Source organism: Ctenopharyngodon idella, chromosome 19, assembly GCF_019924925.1.
Source record: "Ctenopharyngodon idella isolate HZGC_01 chromosome 19, HZGC01, whole genome shotgun sequence".
NCBI classification, from domain to species: domain Eukaryota; kingdom Metazoa; phylum Chordata; class Actinopteri; order Cypriniformes; family Xenocyprididae; genus Ctenopharyngodon; species Ctenopharyngodon idella.
Window position 1 is genome coordinate 21,211,969 of NC_067238.1, and position 14,774 is coordinate 21,226,742.

Sequence of the window (14,774 nt, forward strand, 5' to 3'; positions counted from 1 at the left end):
AAGAAAACTAGATTTAAACAATAAGACTAAACGTGTTGAGTTATATAACAATAATTTGTTTTCTGTCTATAAATGTAACCAAACAGTTGTTCCCTTGTCTAATAAAATATGTAATATATTAAAGCGTCTTTGGGGTTTCCATGGTTTCTACAAAATCGGAAATCGAGGGTAACGCGGGTATGATGTCAATGATAGGCGACGCACGGACAGTCGGACACGTCCATGTCCTGGTTAAAAATTGCTTATTTCTCATGATTTAAACATTCTTGGAAACATTTGGGATAATGTACATACACAAGTCAACAAAATATATAACACTGTTCTAGTGGTTTTTGGATATTTTAATCCAAAATTCTTACATATTGTGCCCTTTAAATGTTTTCTACACAAAAAGTCACCAGCTAAACAATAATACAAGTAAAATGTAGAAAATAGAATTTAAAGAATTTAAAATAAAGAATAATGCATTCAAGTCTTCATGCACTGAAAGCATTTTATTTCAGTTGAGGTTGTGTAAATGAGATGGCATATTTAGTTATATTTCAAGATCGATGCAAATGGATTTTGTAACAAGAAACAGGGTGAATCTTTACATACGGAGCCCATAAAGGGATATGGTGATGGTAAAAAAAATGATGTGGGAGGAAAAATTATATTTCAGTACTTTAACTCAATTAATTAACACACAGTCTCTTGGGGGGACACAGTTTTGTGAGTGAGCATAAATATTTTGCAAAACAATGCAAAAGCACTGAAATATAATTTTTCTTTCCATCTCAAAATTTTATCCATTACCATACAGGGTCCCTTAGACTCTTAGGGTCTACGTAGTTACATGCCATTTCCAAAGAATGTTTTGTATAATGTTACATCAAAATGTATTATAACTTAATCCATCTCTGAAACAACTTTCCTTTTACACTTATGTCAAAAAGGCTGCTTATGTTTCGACCAAAGAGAGCTACACTATTGACTGCCAACTCTGGTATGAACTGCCCACCTGACATGAATTCCCAATGGATGCAATCAAGTCCTGCCCTACATTTTTTGTCCTCACTGAATATTCTGGTTCACTTGGAAATCACTTTGATGTACAACTATGCAGAGCAGGACTTTGGACCAATAGGATTTCACAGTGGGTGAGGCTACTTAGGAAAACATACAAAAAACAAGCAACGATCATCACTTGTTGCAGATGATTAGGACACCTCCTCCTAAATACTGATCAAAGTATAACAAGTCTTTTCTGTTTGGCAACTTTTGTGCAAGATTATCATTGAATAATTATTGCTTTACTTGTAAACATCTCACTCACAGAGGTGAAGACCTCGGTGGTCTGTTGGATGGTGGCGATCTTGGTCCACTTCCACTTCTGGAAGAGCTGCACTCGGGTGGGGTTGTGCAATGTGGCTGAGGGGTGTGTGCGGAAGAAGGTGGGAAAACGCTGACGGTTGGACAGAGCTGGTGAACTGGATCCATAGGACAACTGCAATCAAATGAGAAAAGCACAACAGAAAGACATTCACACACTGTACAGACACTGAGACTTTTGAAGGAAAATTAGAAACAAGCGAGTCAAGAAAAATGTGCGATAAAATCACCCGCAGGAAAACCAGTGCCCAAGGGGCTAAATTATCTCCTGCTGGGTTGATCACAGTTCACTCGGAACAGCTTTATTTAACATTGGGGACTGTAGTGTGTGAGACAGGCGTGCAAAGCTGTGATAAAAAAAAAAAGTTAAAACGCAAAACAGGTGTAAAATAAAACAAAAAAGAAGTTTTCTGTTTTAAGTGCAGCACTGGAATCAGTCAAATCAGATGACAGCAGAGGGTTTTTTAGCTATTTTGCCAATAACTCAATGTCATTCCCAGATGCAGCGAGATGTCGTTGAGTGACAGGTTTGCTGAGGGGGTGGAAAAAGGGAGGGTTTCAAGGCCAGCAGGGGGATATATAGGTCAAAACTCATATGTGAAGAGAAAAAGCTCTCAACAGATATAAAAATAGAGCAGAGCATGAAAAATAAAGAGACTGATTTTCAAAAAAAAAAGAAAAAAAGAAAAAGAAATAAAAAGAAGAAGATGAGGCAGTGGGAGTGCACTTCAAAGACGAGCCAAAAGCGAAATAAAATGACATAAATATCTGATCCAAAATTTCTGGAAGCCATTTTACTGATTTCGGGTATTTGAACAAAGTACAGCATGTTCTGAAATGGGAATGCATTTAGGTAGCACATCTTAACTGTGGTATTACACTTTTAGTGATCAGACCTGCTGGAGAGTTTGGTTTGTGATGAGTCATATTGAAGCCATCAATACCAAATGCAGGGGTACAGGTATGTTCACCTCCTTTAATGCAATTAATCCTGCCCCCTGATGAGTTTGTACACATCCTGTCGGGTCGGCCTCTTTAGCTGAGAGACTGACGAACTTAACTAAATGAATTGCTGTGGACTGTAAGTCAGTGATTGGCTTATGTTCAGTAATATGAAATAAAACAAACAATACATTAACTTCTTTCATCTTTCACAATAATGTAATTTCTTTGAATGTCTTCTAAGCAAATATTGATATAGCCTATGCAATTAATTGAACAAATTGATCTGCATATCATGCAATTAATTTGATTGAGATACTTAATCGATTGGCATCCCTAGTTTTAGTTTTAGTACTCATATACACTACCGTTCAAAAGTTTGGGGTCAGTAAGATTTTTTTTAAAGAAGTCTTCATGTTCACCAAGGCTAAATTTATTTGATCAAAAATGCTGAAAACATTTGTGCTGCCTAATGTTTGTGTGGAAATTTTGATACAATTATTTCAGGATTCTTTGATAAATATAAAGTTAAACTTTGATTAATATAAAGATAAACTAGCATTTATTTGAAATAGAAATCTTTTTGTAACATTATAAATGTCTTTACTGCCACTTTTGATCAATTAATGCATCCTTGCTCAGTAAAAGTATTAATTTCTTACCCCAAACTTTTGAATGATAGTGTGTATATTGTTAGACATATTAGACATGTTTTTATGCATGCTTTCACATAATTTCCAACAGTTCAAATAATAATGTCTTCTTTCTAATAATAACAGTGTATGTTTTCTAAATAACTCTGAAAATGGTGTTTCTCAGTGCGGTCAAGAGTGGCATGCTTTAATTTGATCAACTTATTGATTGCAAAATGAAGTGTTACTTTCATTTCCTCTACATCCTTTCGACAAACAGACCATTGAAATAAGTTAAATAACAGTCTTCTCTACCTGTCTCTGGGGTTTAAACCTGTAACTTTTTGGTTCCCTGATACTTAAAGGGTTAGTAAGGCTGGGCGATATGACCAAAATCTTATATCACGATATGAGTAATTTTATATCACGATAACGATATATATCATGGTATAGTTATTTTTGCTTTAAATAAGATTTTTATGATATCAAAATTTTCATAATTATCATCAATTTCAATATAATTAAAAAAATTAATACTAGCCTAAAAAACTCTCAAGCTTACTGAAGACAAACAAACTACAATAGAACAAAGACAGACGAAATATACCTACATGAAAAAACTTCAAGCATTAGAAAATGTATAAAGTAATCAAAGGTATAAAAAAACAATGCATAGTCTTTACTGTGCAAATTAAATATACATTTATTCTTATTAAAGTTACAAAAGCAAGCAGTGAGAGATTTTCTCTCTTTTTTGTTGTTTGATTAGCACTAATAATGACAGCAGGTAAATTTGGATGCTGTCCCTTTAAGACTGCACCGATCCACTAACTCGAGCCTTGTCTTTCTCAACTGTACCTTCACTTAAGACATAAATGGCTCTGTTTACTAGCAAATACGTGGTCACTTTGGCACATTGGTGTATTTAATGTGTATTTAACCGTTCAAGCCCAATTAGGCGTCAAAAAGCACTCAGTTCAGTCCTCACGCGCTCTATGAGCAGCAGCTTCATGTCGCGCATCTATCAGAAGGCGCTGAGAAACAGTCTCTCAGAGAGTGCGTGCATATGCTGAAATGAGTTGTCTTTCGCTGCTAATTGCACTTAAAGTGTTTAAAACCACTTGTTTTTAAACCACAATGCTTAAAAACTCATCCAAATTATAAACTTTCGTGACTGCGCAGCATAGCAACCTCACGCGACAGAAACGATCGTCCAAAATTTCTACCAGACAAATTTCTACCGGCTAATCGTGTCTACCAGTATATCGCCCACCCCTACTTATTTTGCTTAATACACTTTAACATCGAGCACGTCTCTAATTCGCGATCGCCTTCTGAGAGAGGCAGGTTTTATGCGCGCACTTTGGCAGTGTGCCAGTCAGCACAAGTTCCAAGTTCCTTTTCAGGATATATTCCGCTTATAACTCTTTTAACATCAAGCACGTCCCGCTCTTTATATTCTCAGTCATGCATTTCATCATTCTGAAGTATCAATAGTGCAATATATTTACATACTACGATATATACGATATAGCAGAATCTCTAATGATAGACATTTTATTTTGTGGTAACGATATATATCGTCCTATCGCACAGCCCGTTAGTTCACCCAAAATTAAATTTCTGTCATTAATTACTCACCCTCATGTCGTTCCAAACCCGTAAGACCTTCGTTCATCTTCGGAAAACAAATTAAAATATTTTTGATGAAATCCGAGAGGTTTCTGACCTCTCTATACACAGCAATGTCGTAACTAATTTCAAGGCCCAGAAAGGTATTAAAGACATCGTTAAAATTAGGGTTTGGAACAGAGAACCGTTTTTTATCCAGAACCAGTAGTGTTTTTTGAAAATAACTGGAACGTGCAAGATTTCTAAACCTCGGTTCAGAAAACGGTTCTGGTGTGATGGGTGGGCGAAGTGCGGGGAGCGTATCCTTTAATAGAGACATCTCACCTCATGAATATTATCGCAATAAATGCACTGAAAAGCCCTCGCGCTACTTATATATGTCAGATATCAATAGAAATAGAGAGAGAGAGAGAGAGAGAGAGAGAGATGCACAAAGCTGCACAATTAATCTTTAAAAGATCGCATTCTCGATTTCATCACTCACGTGATCTAATTCCTAAATGACAACGATTTGCCTGTGTATATTAAACCTTTGACAAAAAATAAAATCGCGACATTCAAACCTGCATTTGCGCTGCTGCTAATCTAAAGAGCAATCTTTTCAAACACACAGTATCATTATTTCTGTGTTACAAATATTCCAATTTTCACAGAAGTATACAAAAGTTTATTATTCAGATAAGCGCTGATGTTACAGATCAAAATAGAATAAATCACCTTCTTTAGTAACTGGACTTCAAATAACGACTGTATCAATTGCACTGTTACGCCACTAGGTGGCAACAAATTACTGTTAAAAATGTATCACTGCATCATTCTTTCAGAAACAAGTGAAGTCTTTATGAATCCAGCTTACAAAAATATTCTGTTTCACCTGTCTTGATCTTACATGTGTGTTCAAGCATCTTATTCGTGTTTAATTTGTGGTCACACATTACAATAAGGTTAATTTGTTAACATTAGTTAATGTATTAACTAACATGAACTAACCTTGAGCAATACATTTGTTACTGTATTTGTTAATCTTTGTTAACGTTAGTTAATGAAAATACAGCTGTTCATAGTTTGTTCATGTTAGTTTACAACGCATTAACTAATGTTAACAAGATTTTAATAATGTATTAGTAAATGTTGAAATTAACATTAATAAAGATTAATAAGTGCTGTAGAAATGCAGTTAATGTAGTTAACTGATGTTAAATAATTAACCTTAATGTAAAGTGTTAGCGAATTTGTTGAGATTAGCAATCTGTTAAATTCATTTTACAAGAATAATAAACACAAAAAGGACTGTTTGATTTGAGTATTGTGCATTTTTTCCCTTACTACTATTTTTTATTGGTTGTTTAATTATTTTAATGGAACCCGAATCATTAGGCAGAACCGGAATCGGAACCGGAGAATTTCTTACAATTCCCAACCCTAGTTAAAATAGTCAACGTGACTACAGTGGTTCAACCTTAATGTTATGAAGCGACAAGAATAATTTTTGTGCGCAAAAACAAAATAAAAATAATAACTTTATCCAACAAGTCTGCACTGTTTACTTTGTCAACAGTGTAGGAGACTGACAGGGAAGAAAAGAAATTGTTGAATAATTTATTATTATTTTTGTTTTGTTTTTGTGCACAAAAAGTATTCTCGTCGCTTCATAACATTAAGGTTGAACCACTGTAGTCACATGGACTATTTTAATAATGTTTTTACTACCTTTCAGCTGTCTATCGAAGGTCAGAAAGCTCTCGGATTTCATCAAAAATAACTAAATAATTTGTGTTCCGAAGATGAACGAAGGTCTTACAGGTTTGGAACAACATGAGGGTGAGTAATTAATGACAGAAATTTCATTTTTGGGTGAACTAAACCTTTAACCACTAGGCTGAACCACCCCATTTTTTCTACAGAAACTACATGTAAACAAATTTCCATATTACTGGACTCGCCCATCTGAAATTCTCATTGGATGTCTAAACAAAAATTCCAAGGTTTGCTGCAGAAAAAGAACATTTTTGTTATCATCATAAACCTTGAGTTTTTCCTCAGCATTCTTTCAATGACAACTTATCTCTAAACATTAAATGTGAACCCACCACTATAAGGTTCCACATGCGAGCAGCCTCGGCCACCAGTGTGGACACAGAGCTGCAGCCGGGCATCAAGACGATTTTTATGGGCTCTGTATAAAGCAGGTCATACAGCAGCTTTGTGGCCTCTCCAGGATCACACTGAAAGCAGAGAGAGAAAAAAACATTTAAATATATAATCTATATTCAAATTTGAAACACAGCTGTCACTATTCATGAGGTATTCTGTCACTTCATGCTCAAAAGTGCAGACCTCAACAAAACAAAACAAAAAAACCCAACACATTTCACACTGTATATATATATATTCGCTGCTACAGTATACGGACCCCCATAGGGAGGGAGACTTCATTTCATACTGAATCACGTAAGTAGAGATAAATATGCATTGGAAAGCAGAATAAAAAGGAGCAGAGACAGATAAACTAATAAATACATAGAAGGGAAAGCTGGAGTCATCCAAGGACACATGCATTTGCCCATATTTACACCAAGAAACGATGTTTGTTTGCTGAACATGTACTCTAATCAGTCTTTAACCGGACGCTGACAATCAGCATCTTTTTTTCCCCCCCATTTGTCCTAAAATTACTGTCAATGAAAGATCAATATCTCATTTAAATGATAATAGTAGGTTAAAGCCACAATTGATCATGTGTTGAGAGTAAACGGAGTTGCAGCCAGTGGCCTTGAGCACAGCCAGCGTTTCTAAAGCTGGGCTTTTGTTTGGTTTCTGTTGTTCTGGGAACAAAGAGATGCTTAAACAGGAGCAAAACCTAAGAAGAATAAAACCAAACATTAAATTAAAATGATTCAAGGCTTGATTGGTGCAATTACAAATTCAATTGGCAGAACCCTGTGGCGACTGACTGCTCTTTGCTTATTGGCATCTAATCCGGCATCCTTATCCTGAGAAACATCTCTATTTCGGTCTCTCCCGATGCTTTTAATTTCTTCTAGACAAACAGCAAAATCACTCCACTTATTTCAATTGCAACAAAAGAATCGTTTTAGAGAGAAACTGCTTTTCTTTTCTGAATGACTTCCTGTCAAAAGCATGAAATTAATGTGACATTCCACATAGTTATGTGAGAGAGTTACAGAACATCAACTGCTGACACACATGCCTACACATTCTTTTTAATAAAGTAAATAAAATGAGCCAGATTGCACATAATGTGTTCAGGCACACAGTATGTCCTCCTGAGTCTGTGGTGAGAATGCTGCTGTAGACTCTGTCCAGACTCCCAGGGGGTCATCAGCAAAATCGTATCCACAGAATGGAAGACAGAGTTTGGGCTCTAAATCTCCCCCCTGCCCCGACTTTCTAACCCTGAGGGAAGTCATGCGTGAGCCTCACTTTTTTAATGCACCTGGGTTCCACTGAATCAAAACAACTGCAAGAACTGCATTCTGAATTTTTAAAACACAGAAGGTAGATTATCATGAGATAGGAGGAACATTCTTTCTGAAGGAAAAACTATCAAACTGATTTGATGATGATGATGGTTTGGTTTTACTTATTATTATGTATAAGGTCCTAACTACATCGAATATATATATATATGGGGTGGGAGAAAAAAATCGATGCATCGATGCATTGCGATTCTCTTTTCAACGATTCTGGATCGACTGAGGAATGAACTGAAAACGCTCGCTCCGCGCCAGTGGACACGCACCGTCAGAAACAACCGTATTCTGCTTGTTTCCATTTCCTCTCATACACACACCACTCGAACATTCTATAAAATAATCCTTCATACAGTTCGGAAAAGCTAGAGCGAATTACATGCGCCCCCATTGCGCGGACATTCGCGTGGTTCATCATTGCACAGGATATGCGCTGTGAGAGAAACGCGCTTGCAGTTTGTGTTCTCGCCCGCCGGTAGGCCTTAAGTGTTTAAATGTAGCCTACTTGCATCTCAAAATGCTTTTTTGCATGTGCGAAATTAAAGTAAATGTCTTAAAGGATTAACATCTTAAAGGAAAAACATCTTATATTTCAAAAGAGATCTGTGCATTATTGTGAATGCAGCTTCTTCCGCTGTCTATGATGACATCAGTAATAATCAAACAACCGTAAAGATGAGAAAGAGAAAAATCCCTCACAGCTTATGAATGGAAAACGTTCAGATACTCTTAAATACTGAAAGGACTTTTTGTTTATTGCTTGTAATGTTTCATTGTTCCTCTTTATTATTATTTATTGGACTACTTGCTTTTATGTTTTGAAGCTGTTTATAGCCTACATTTAAAAATTTTAACATACAATTTTTTTATTTTTTTTTTAAACTAGTAATTATTTGAAAAGTACTTATAATTACATAGACTATGTATTAAATAAAAAAATAAGGTTACAAAATTAATTAATTAATAAGAAAAAAAGACGATCAAGAATCGTTTTGGAATCGGATCATGACTCCCAGAATCGGAATCGGATCGTGACGGGCCTAAAGATTCCCACCCCTAATATATATATATATATATATATATATATATATATATATATATATTTTATTAAAATAACATTTGTTACTACAAAACTCTTTTGAGAATGTGTATCTTTAAATTATAAGTATAATTGTATTTATCAACTAATTATAATAATACACACAAATCTTTAAAAGTTTGGGGTCAGTAAGATTTTTAATAAGATAAATTAATACTTTTATTCAGCAAGGATGCATTAAGTGCAGGTAAAGAGATTTAAAATGTTATTTTAAGAGATTAAAAATCTATTTAAAAAAAAATCTGTTATTTTGAACTTTTTATTCATCAAAGTATCCTGTAAAAATGTATCACAGTTTCCACAAAAATATTAAGCAGCACAACTGTTTTCAACATTGATAATAATAAGAAATGGTTCTTGAGCACCAAATCAGCATATTAGAATGATTTCTGAAAGATCATGTGACACTGAAGACAGGAATAATGATGCTGAAAATTTAGCTTTTCCATCACAGGAATAAATTACATTTTAAAATATATTCAAATAGAAAATTGTTATTTAAACTGGAAAATATAAATATGGTAACACTTTACAATAAGTTTTGTTAACTATATTAGTTAACATGAACTAATAATGAACTGCACTTATACAGCATTTATTAATCTTTGTTAATGTTAATTTCAACATTTACTAATACATTATTAAAATCTTGTTATTATTAGTTAATGCATTGTGAACTAACATGAACAAACAATGAACAACTGTATTTTCATTAACTAACATTAACAAAGATTAGTAAATACAGTAACAAATGTATTGCTCGTGGTTAGTTCATGTTAGTTAATACATTAAACAATAATATATAAAGAGACTTCTTTCAAAAGAAGAACCCAAACTTTTGAACAGTATACTAAAATACCAATTATTGAGTGAATCTGATGTTTACTGCTCTGAAGGTTTCAGCATATTCAGTTCATTACATTGATGCAAACTTGTATCTGATTTCATGAGGGGTTTTTTTGACCGGTTTATTAAAAAAAAGAGTACATTTGTTGGACTGTATGTGTGTTTTTGCATACAGTCAGCGAAAAACATCTTTCTTTGCCGTGGTGCTGTAGAATAGTTTCCCCACCCTGTTCCTGGAGGCACACCAACAGTATACATTCCTAATCAAACACACCTTATTCAACTCATCAGCTCATTAGTAGATACTCTAAAGAATGAAATGGATGGGTCAGATAAGAGAGACCAAAATGTGCACTGTTGGTGTGCCTCCAGGAACAGGGTTGGGAAACACTGCTGTAGAATAGAAGTGCAGCAAATACTAGTATAAGAGCATACTGGGACTAGGGGTGTAACGGTTCAAATTACTCATGGTTTGGTTTTTATCACGGTTTTAGGGTCACCGTTTCGGTACTGTTCAGTATGTACTATGTTCAGGGAAAAAAGGACTACTGTCAAATAAAAATAAAGAAAATAAGAACAAATAATCAAACTACAAGCAACAGTTCAAATAAATACAATAGAGCAATAGATGCTTTTCAGGTTATTTAGGTTTATAACAGTAGTTTTCAGGTACAGAAACTGAATAAAGTTATCAAATGTAAAATAGAATTGTATATAATCATCACTGTATAAATTAAATAAAGATTAAGTATTATTAAAGCTATTCAGTCAAGAGCAATAAGTGATTTACTTGTCTTTTGTTGTTTAATTAACATTAAAAACACAGACAGCAGGAATCAATTTAAGACATAAAGCACGGATCCAAAATACTGACACTGATACACATGCGTTGTCTTTCTTGACTGTTTCTGATTACTTAAGACATAACCTACAGTACTGTTTGCCAGGATACTCGCCAAGACAGGCATGTTGACATAATTTTTGTGTGAATTTGTCCGTTTAAGAGCAAGACTTGAAAGAGAACTCAATATTTACGTGCTGTCTGAGACGTGGCTTTCCGCGTGCTTTGGATGAGCGCACACACAAATCTTCTCACTGCGCGTGCGCTTGAATGTTTAAATTGGCAAGGCTTAAATGAGTTTAGTTTAAACACAGATAGCAACATGTGCTGTTCAGGTCTCACCTGCGCTCGCATGCTATAAACACCCGGGTGATGGCGGTGTAAATAACTTGTCATATTAGAGCATACAGCACTCCTATTGAACAAAGTTTACAATGACTGACTGTTTTGTCCACGTTTTTTGATCATCACTGTTGTAACGTATTGGGAAACCAGAATGCGTATCCATCGACAGAAACATACATCAGCCAAACTCTTTCTGTCTGTTTTAAGTGTTGTAATTTTCAACGAAACAATTTATAAATGTGTCGACAGATTTAAGGGGAGACACTACAGGCAAAAACTCTGTTTTTTCAGGCGCCTGTCAATTTTGAGATTTTGCACTTTTTGGCTTTTTATAAAGTGTTTTTTCAGACTGGTGGAAAGAAAACATCCAAAATACACTTTTAAGTGTATATTTTATAGCACTTTATCTATTTGCGTCTATAGATTTCAATTACAGTAAATATCTTATTAAAGATATATATCTTAGTAAATATTTTATTCCTAAAAAAAATGGTGAAAATAATTTTTTTTCTGGCTGTTGATAGTATTTTCTGATTTATGGAGTGATAAAGAGAGATATCCAAAATTCCCTCAGTAAAAACCTTTGAATTTAATATATCCAAAAAATTAAACAAGAATTTTGAACTTGACGTCATCCAATATTCAGATTTTTGTTCTAGAAATGTATGCAAATTAGTGCATATTTAATTAGATAACGCCTCATTTGCATATTTAAACATGATGGTTATATCTATTAGTTAATTTTTTTACCCTATTCACCTGGGGTGTCTCACCTTAAGATTGTGGTGCAAGTGCGTGCTGAACCGTGGGTGAAGTACAATACGGCTCTATTTCTTACAGAGAACCGTTACACCCCTAATTGGGAATATGGTTGAGTTTGACTAAATTCACTAAATTTGAATCAAACTTATCAACTAGATGCCATTAAAGCATCTGTCTCAATACTCACATTCTCATGAGCTGGAGGACAAGAAAGGATTGCAAAACTAGTCTAATGATGCACTCTTTAAGAAACTTAATTGCCTAATTAAAAGCACATAAAATAATCATGATACCCACACTATTTGTATAATATAGCATTCCTGCCGCTCAAACAGTAGCACAGGGTCATGGGTTCAATTCCCAGGGACATGCATGAACTGATAAAACATAAACCTTGAATTTAAGCCACTTTGAGCATCTACCAAATGAACATGTAATGTCAGTATTGTCCAGCCCTATTTGACACTCTTTTTTAATATCAGTTGTTTTTAAATACTAGCCTAACTCTAGCACTGACAACACCTAGAACAAGGGATTTCAGCGTCTCCAATCCGATCCGTCATTCAAATCAGTGGAAGAACAAACCCCCCAAAACACATTAATGACCCTACGGCACAAGTGTTAAGGCCAAGGGATCTCACATCTGGGCTCTGGGGAAATCAGGCACCGGTCCAGTCCATACTAATAAGCCCTCGTAACATCCCTGTCCCCCCACGGAGAGAGGCATCCTCAGCTCCAATCAGAATGGCCCAGAACCATGCTGGGGCGCAAGTTTAATGAGACTGCTCTTTCTGTGGCTTAGGAGGGAACATTTGGGTCTGAATACCTAAAACCCAACTCAAATGAAATGCTCCTGCTTGCGTTATACCTCCTGATGACACAGCGCTTTTCTGCTCTCTAAATGTAGCTGTCCGTGGTGCTGAATCCTAATCAGTAACAGCTCTCTGCATGTGTGTGTGTGTATTTGTGTGTGTGTGTGTGCATGTATTCATTCAGATCTGCAGGTGTCCTGAGTACATCCACCTATACCGCGGGGGATCAGAAACGATGCTTTCAATATGTCCGAGTTCAGACTGCCTTGAACCGCACTTCATATGTCTGATTAAACGTATAGTCTTACACCAGCCAGCTAATTTCTTCTATTTATCCTTCTGCTTCTGTTTATGCAATAATGGTAAAGAGGCATGCTTTTTTCTTTTGTCAGAGCAATCTGTGGCCTTATGTGTTTGTTTGAACAGCAGTGGTCTTGGTAACTGTTGTCATGCCAACCTCCACCCCCAGTCTTTCCTCCTTCTCCTGTATCTTTGAAGCGGGGTTCCAATGCAGACCCGTTCCGACCAATCACGGCAAAGCTCTTAGCAACACCGAGCAGTCACAGGGATTTAACTGTTTGCGCTCTGCATGTATCTGTATGTCTTCTCTGTCGAAAGCTCTGGCTTGCACTCTGCATATGTGTGCGTGTGCGAGAGGGAGTATGCATTGGCATGTCCTGTGCGGGGGAGGAGGGAAGCAGGTGGGAAAGATGGAGAGAAGTAGAGGGAGAGAGAGTCAAGCAAATGGAAAGATACGGACAAGGAAAGCGGAAGGTATAAAGAGCTGCTATGAATATATTTTTGCAGGCAAACCTCAGGTGACAGTGTAACCGATGAATAACATGATGCTGTCAAAACATTCCTCTGCGCAGCTTTAATGAAGTCATACTAAATCGAGTACAAATTCCCATTTAAAGAACATTATGTTCATTATCGTCCACCAAACCCCTATTAGCATACTACAGCTGACCCAATATGCTGTAGTAAAATGTAAATTTGTTCAGAAATCTCCTGTGAACACAAATCTTCAGCAAGCCACTGATAATGACACTCCACAATGTTTGAATAAATAACATCAATAGCAAGCAAACACTCTTATGGAATGACTAGTTCAATGCACACTCAAGTGCATGATATCAAACAGTTCAAATAATGGAAAGTAATTAAAGAGGCTCACATGCAGTGCTCACTTACCATACTGTCATAGTGGATTAATTCAAGCTCATAATCCGGAAGAATATCCGTTCTCTTGTTCACCAAATCCAGGGCCATTTGGGCAGAAGGGAGACATGCTTGGCCACCCGGCCATCCGCCGCTCATAGGGAACAGGGCTCCGATGTAGAGTTTCTTCTTGCCTAGAACCGGGCAGGACCAGGAGAACAGTAAAGTAAGGGTGGCCAAAACAAAGTAGGAAGTTGATACCAAGCGCCGTCCTCTGCTGTGATGCTGCCAGGATAGTTTGGCCATATTGGGCAAGAGTGCGTACCAACACAGTTTATGTTATTGATATTATTTTACATGAAAGGCAAAGCTGGAGGTGTTTGACAGTAATTTAACTTTCATAAAAATATTTTGGACAGTATAAATTTCATTCCCACTCAATGCTGAAATTAATCAAAACCTCACGTGAATACCAATTACCCTAAACTTCTATAGACCTGTAATAGGCCTATACATTTAGATGTACTAAAACACACTTTTACATTTTCAACTTGGTTGCGTTCAGGACGAAAACATAAACACGACATCGATGACGATTCAAATGCGTGTGGTTTCGTTTCCTAATTTAATATATCTGTGTGCAGAGGAAATTGCGTTAAAATTAGTCAAGTTAATAAAGTGGATTAAGACAGAAAAGTCCGGGTTTTACACGAACTGTTTTAAAATGTACGAAGTTTCAAAGATTCACAAAAGTTTTAAGTAGCCAATGTATAGCCCCGCGAAGTCAACTGATATTAAAATGACATTAAAAATGAACGAGACGTTACAAACGGTCTA

General features: G+C 35.9%; 1 protein-coding gene across 3 annotated transcripts in view; it reads right to left on the reverse strand.

Moving 5' to 3' along the window:
* gabbr1b (gamma-aminobutyric acid (GABA) B receptor, 1b) overlaps positions 1–14,774 on the reverse strand; it is a 123,242-nt gene that overhangs the window by 44,183 nt on the left and 64,285 nt on the right. For all 3 annotated transcript variants that reach the window (XM_051871686.1, XM_051871685.1, XM_051871688.1), the window contains exons 7-9: positions 13,971–14,131; positions 6,668–6,802; positions 1,316–1,486 (exon numbers count right to left, since the gene is read on the reverse strand). In XM_051871686.1, coding sequence (XP_051727646.1) covers positions 1,316–1,486; positions 6,668–6,802; positions 13,971–14,131 — 467 coding nt within the window. The remainder of the gene's footprint in view (positions 1–1,315; positions 1,487–6,667; positions 6,803–13,970; positions 14,132–14,774) is intronic.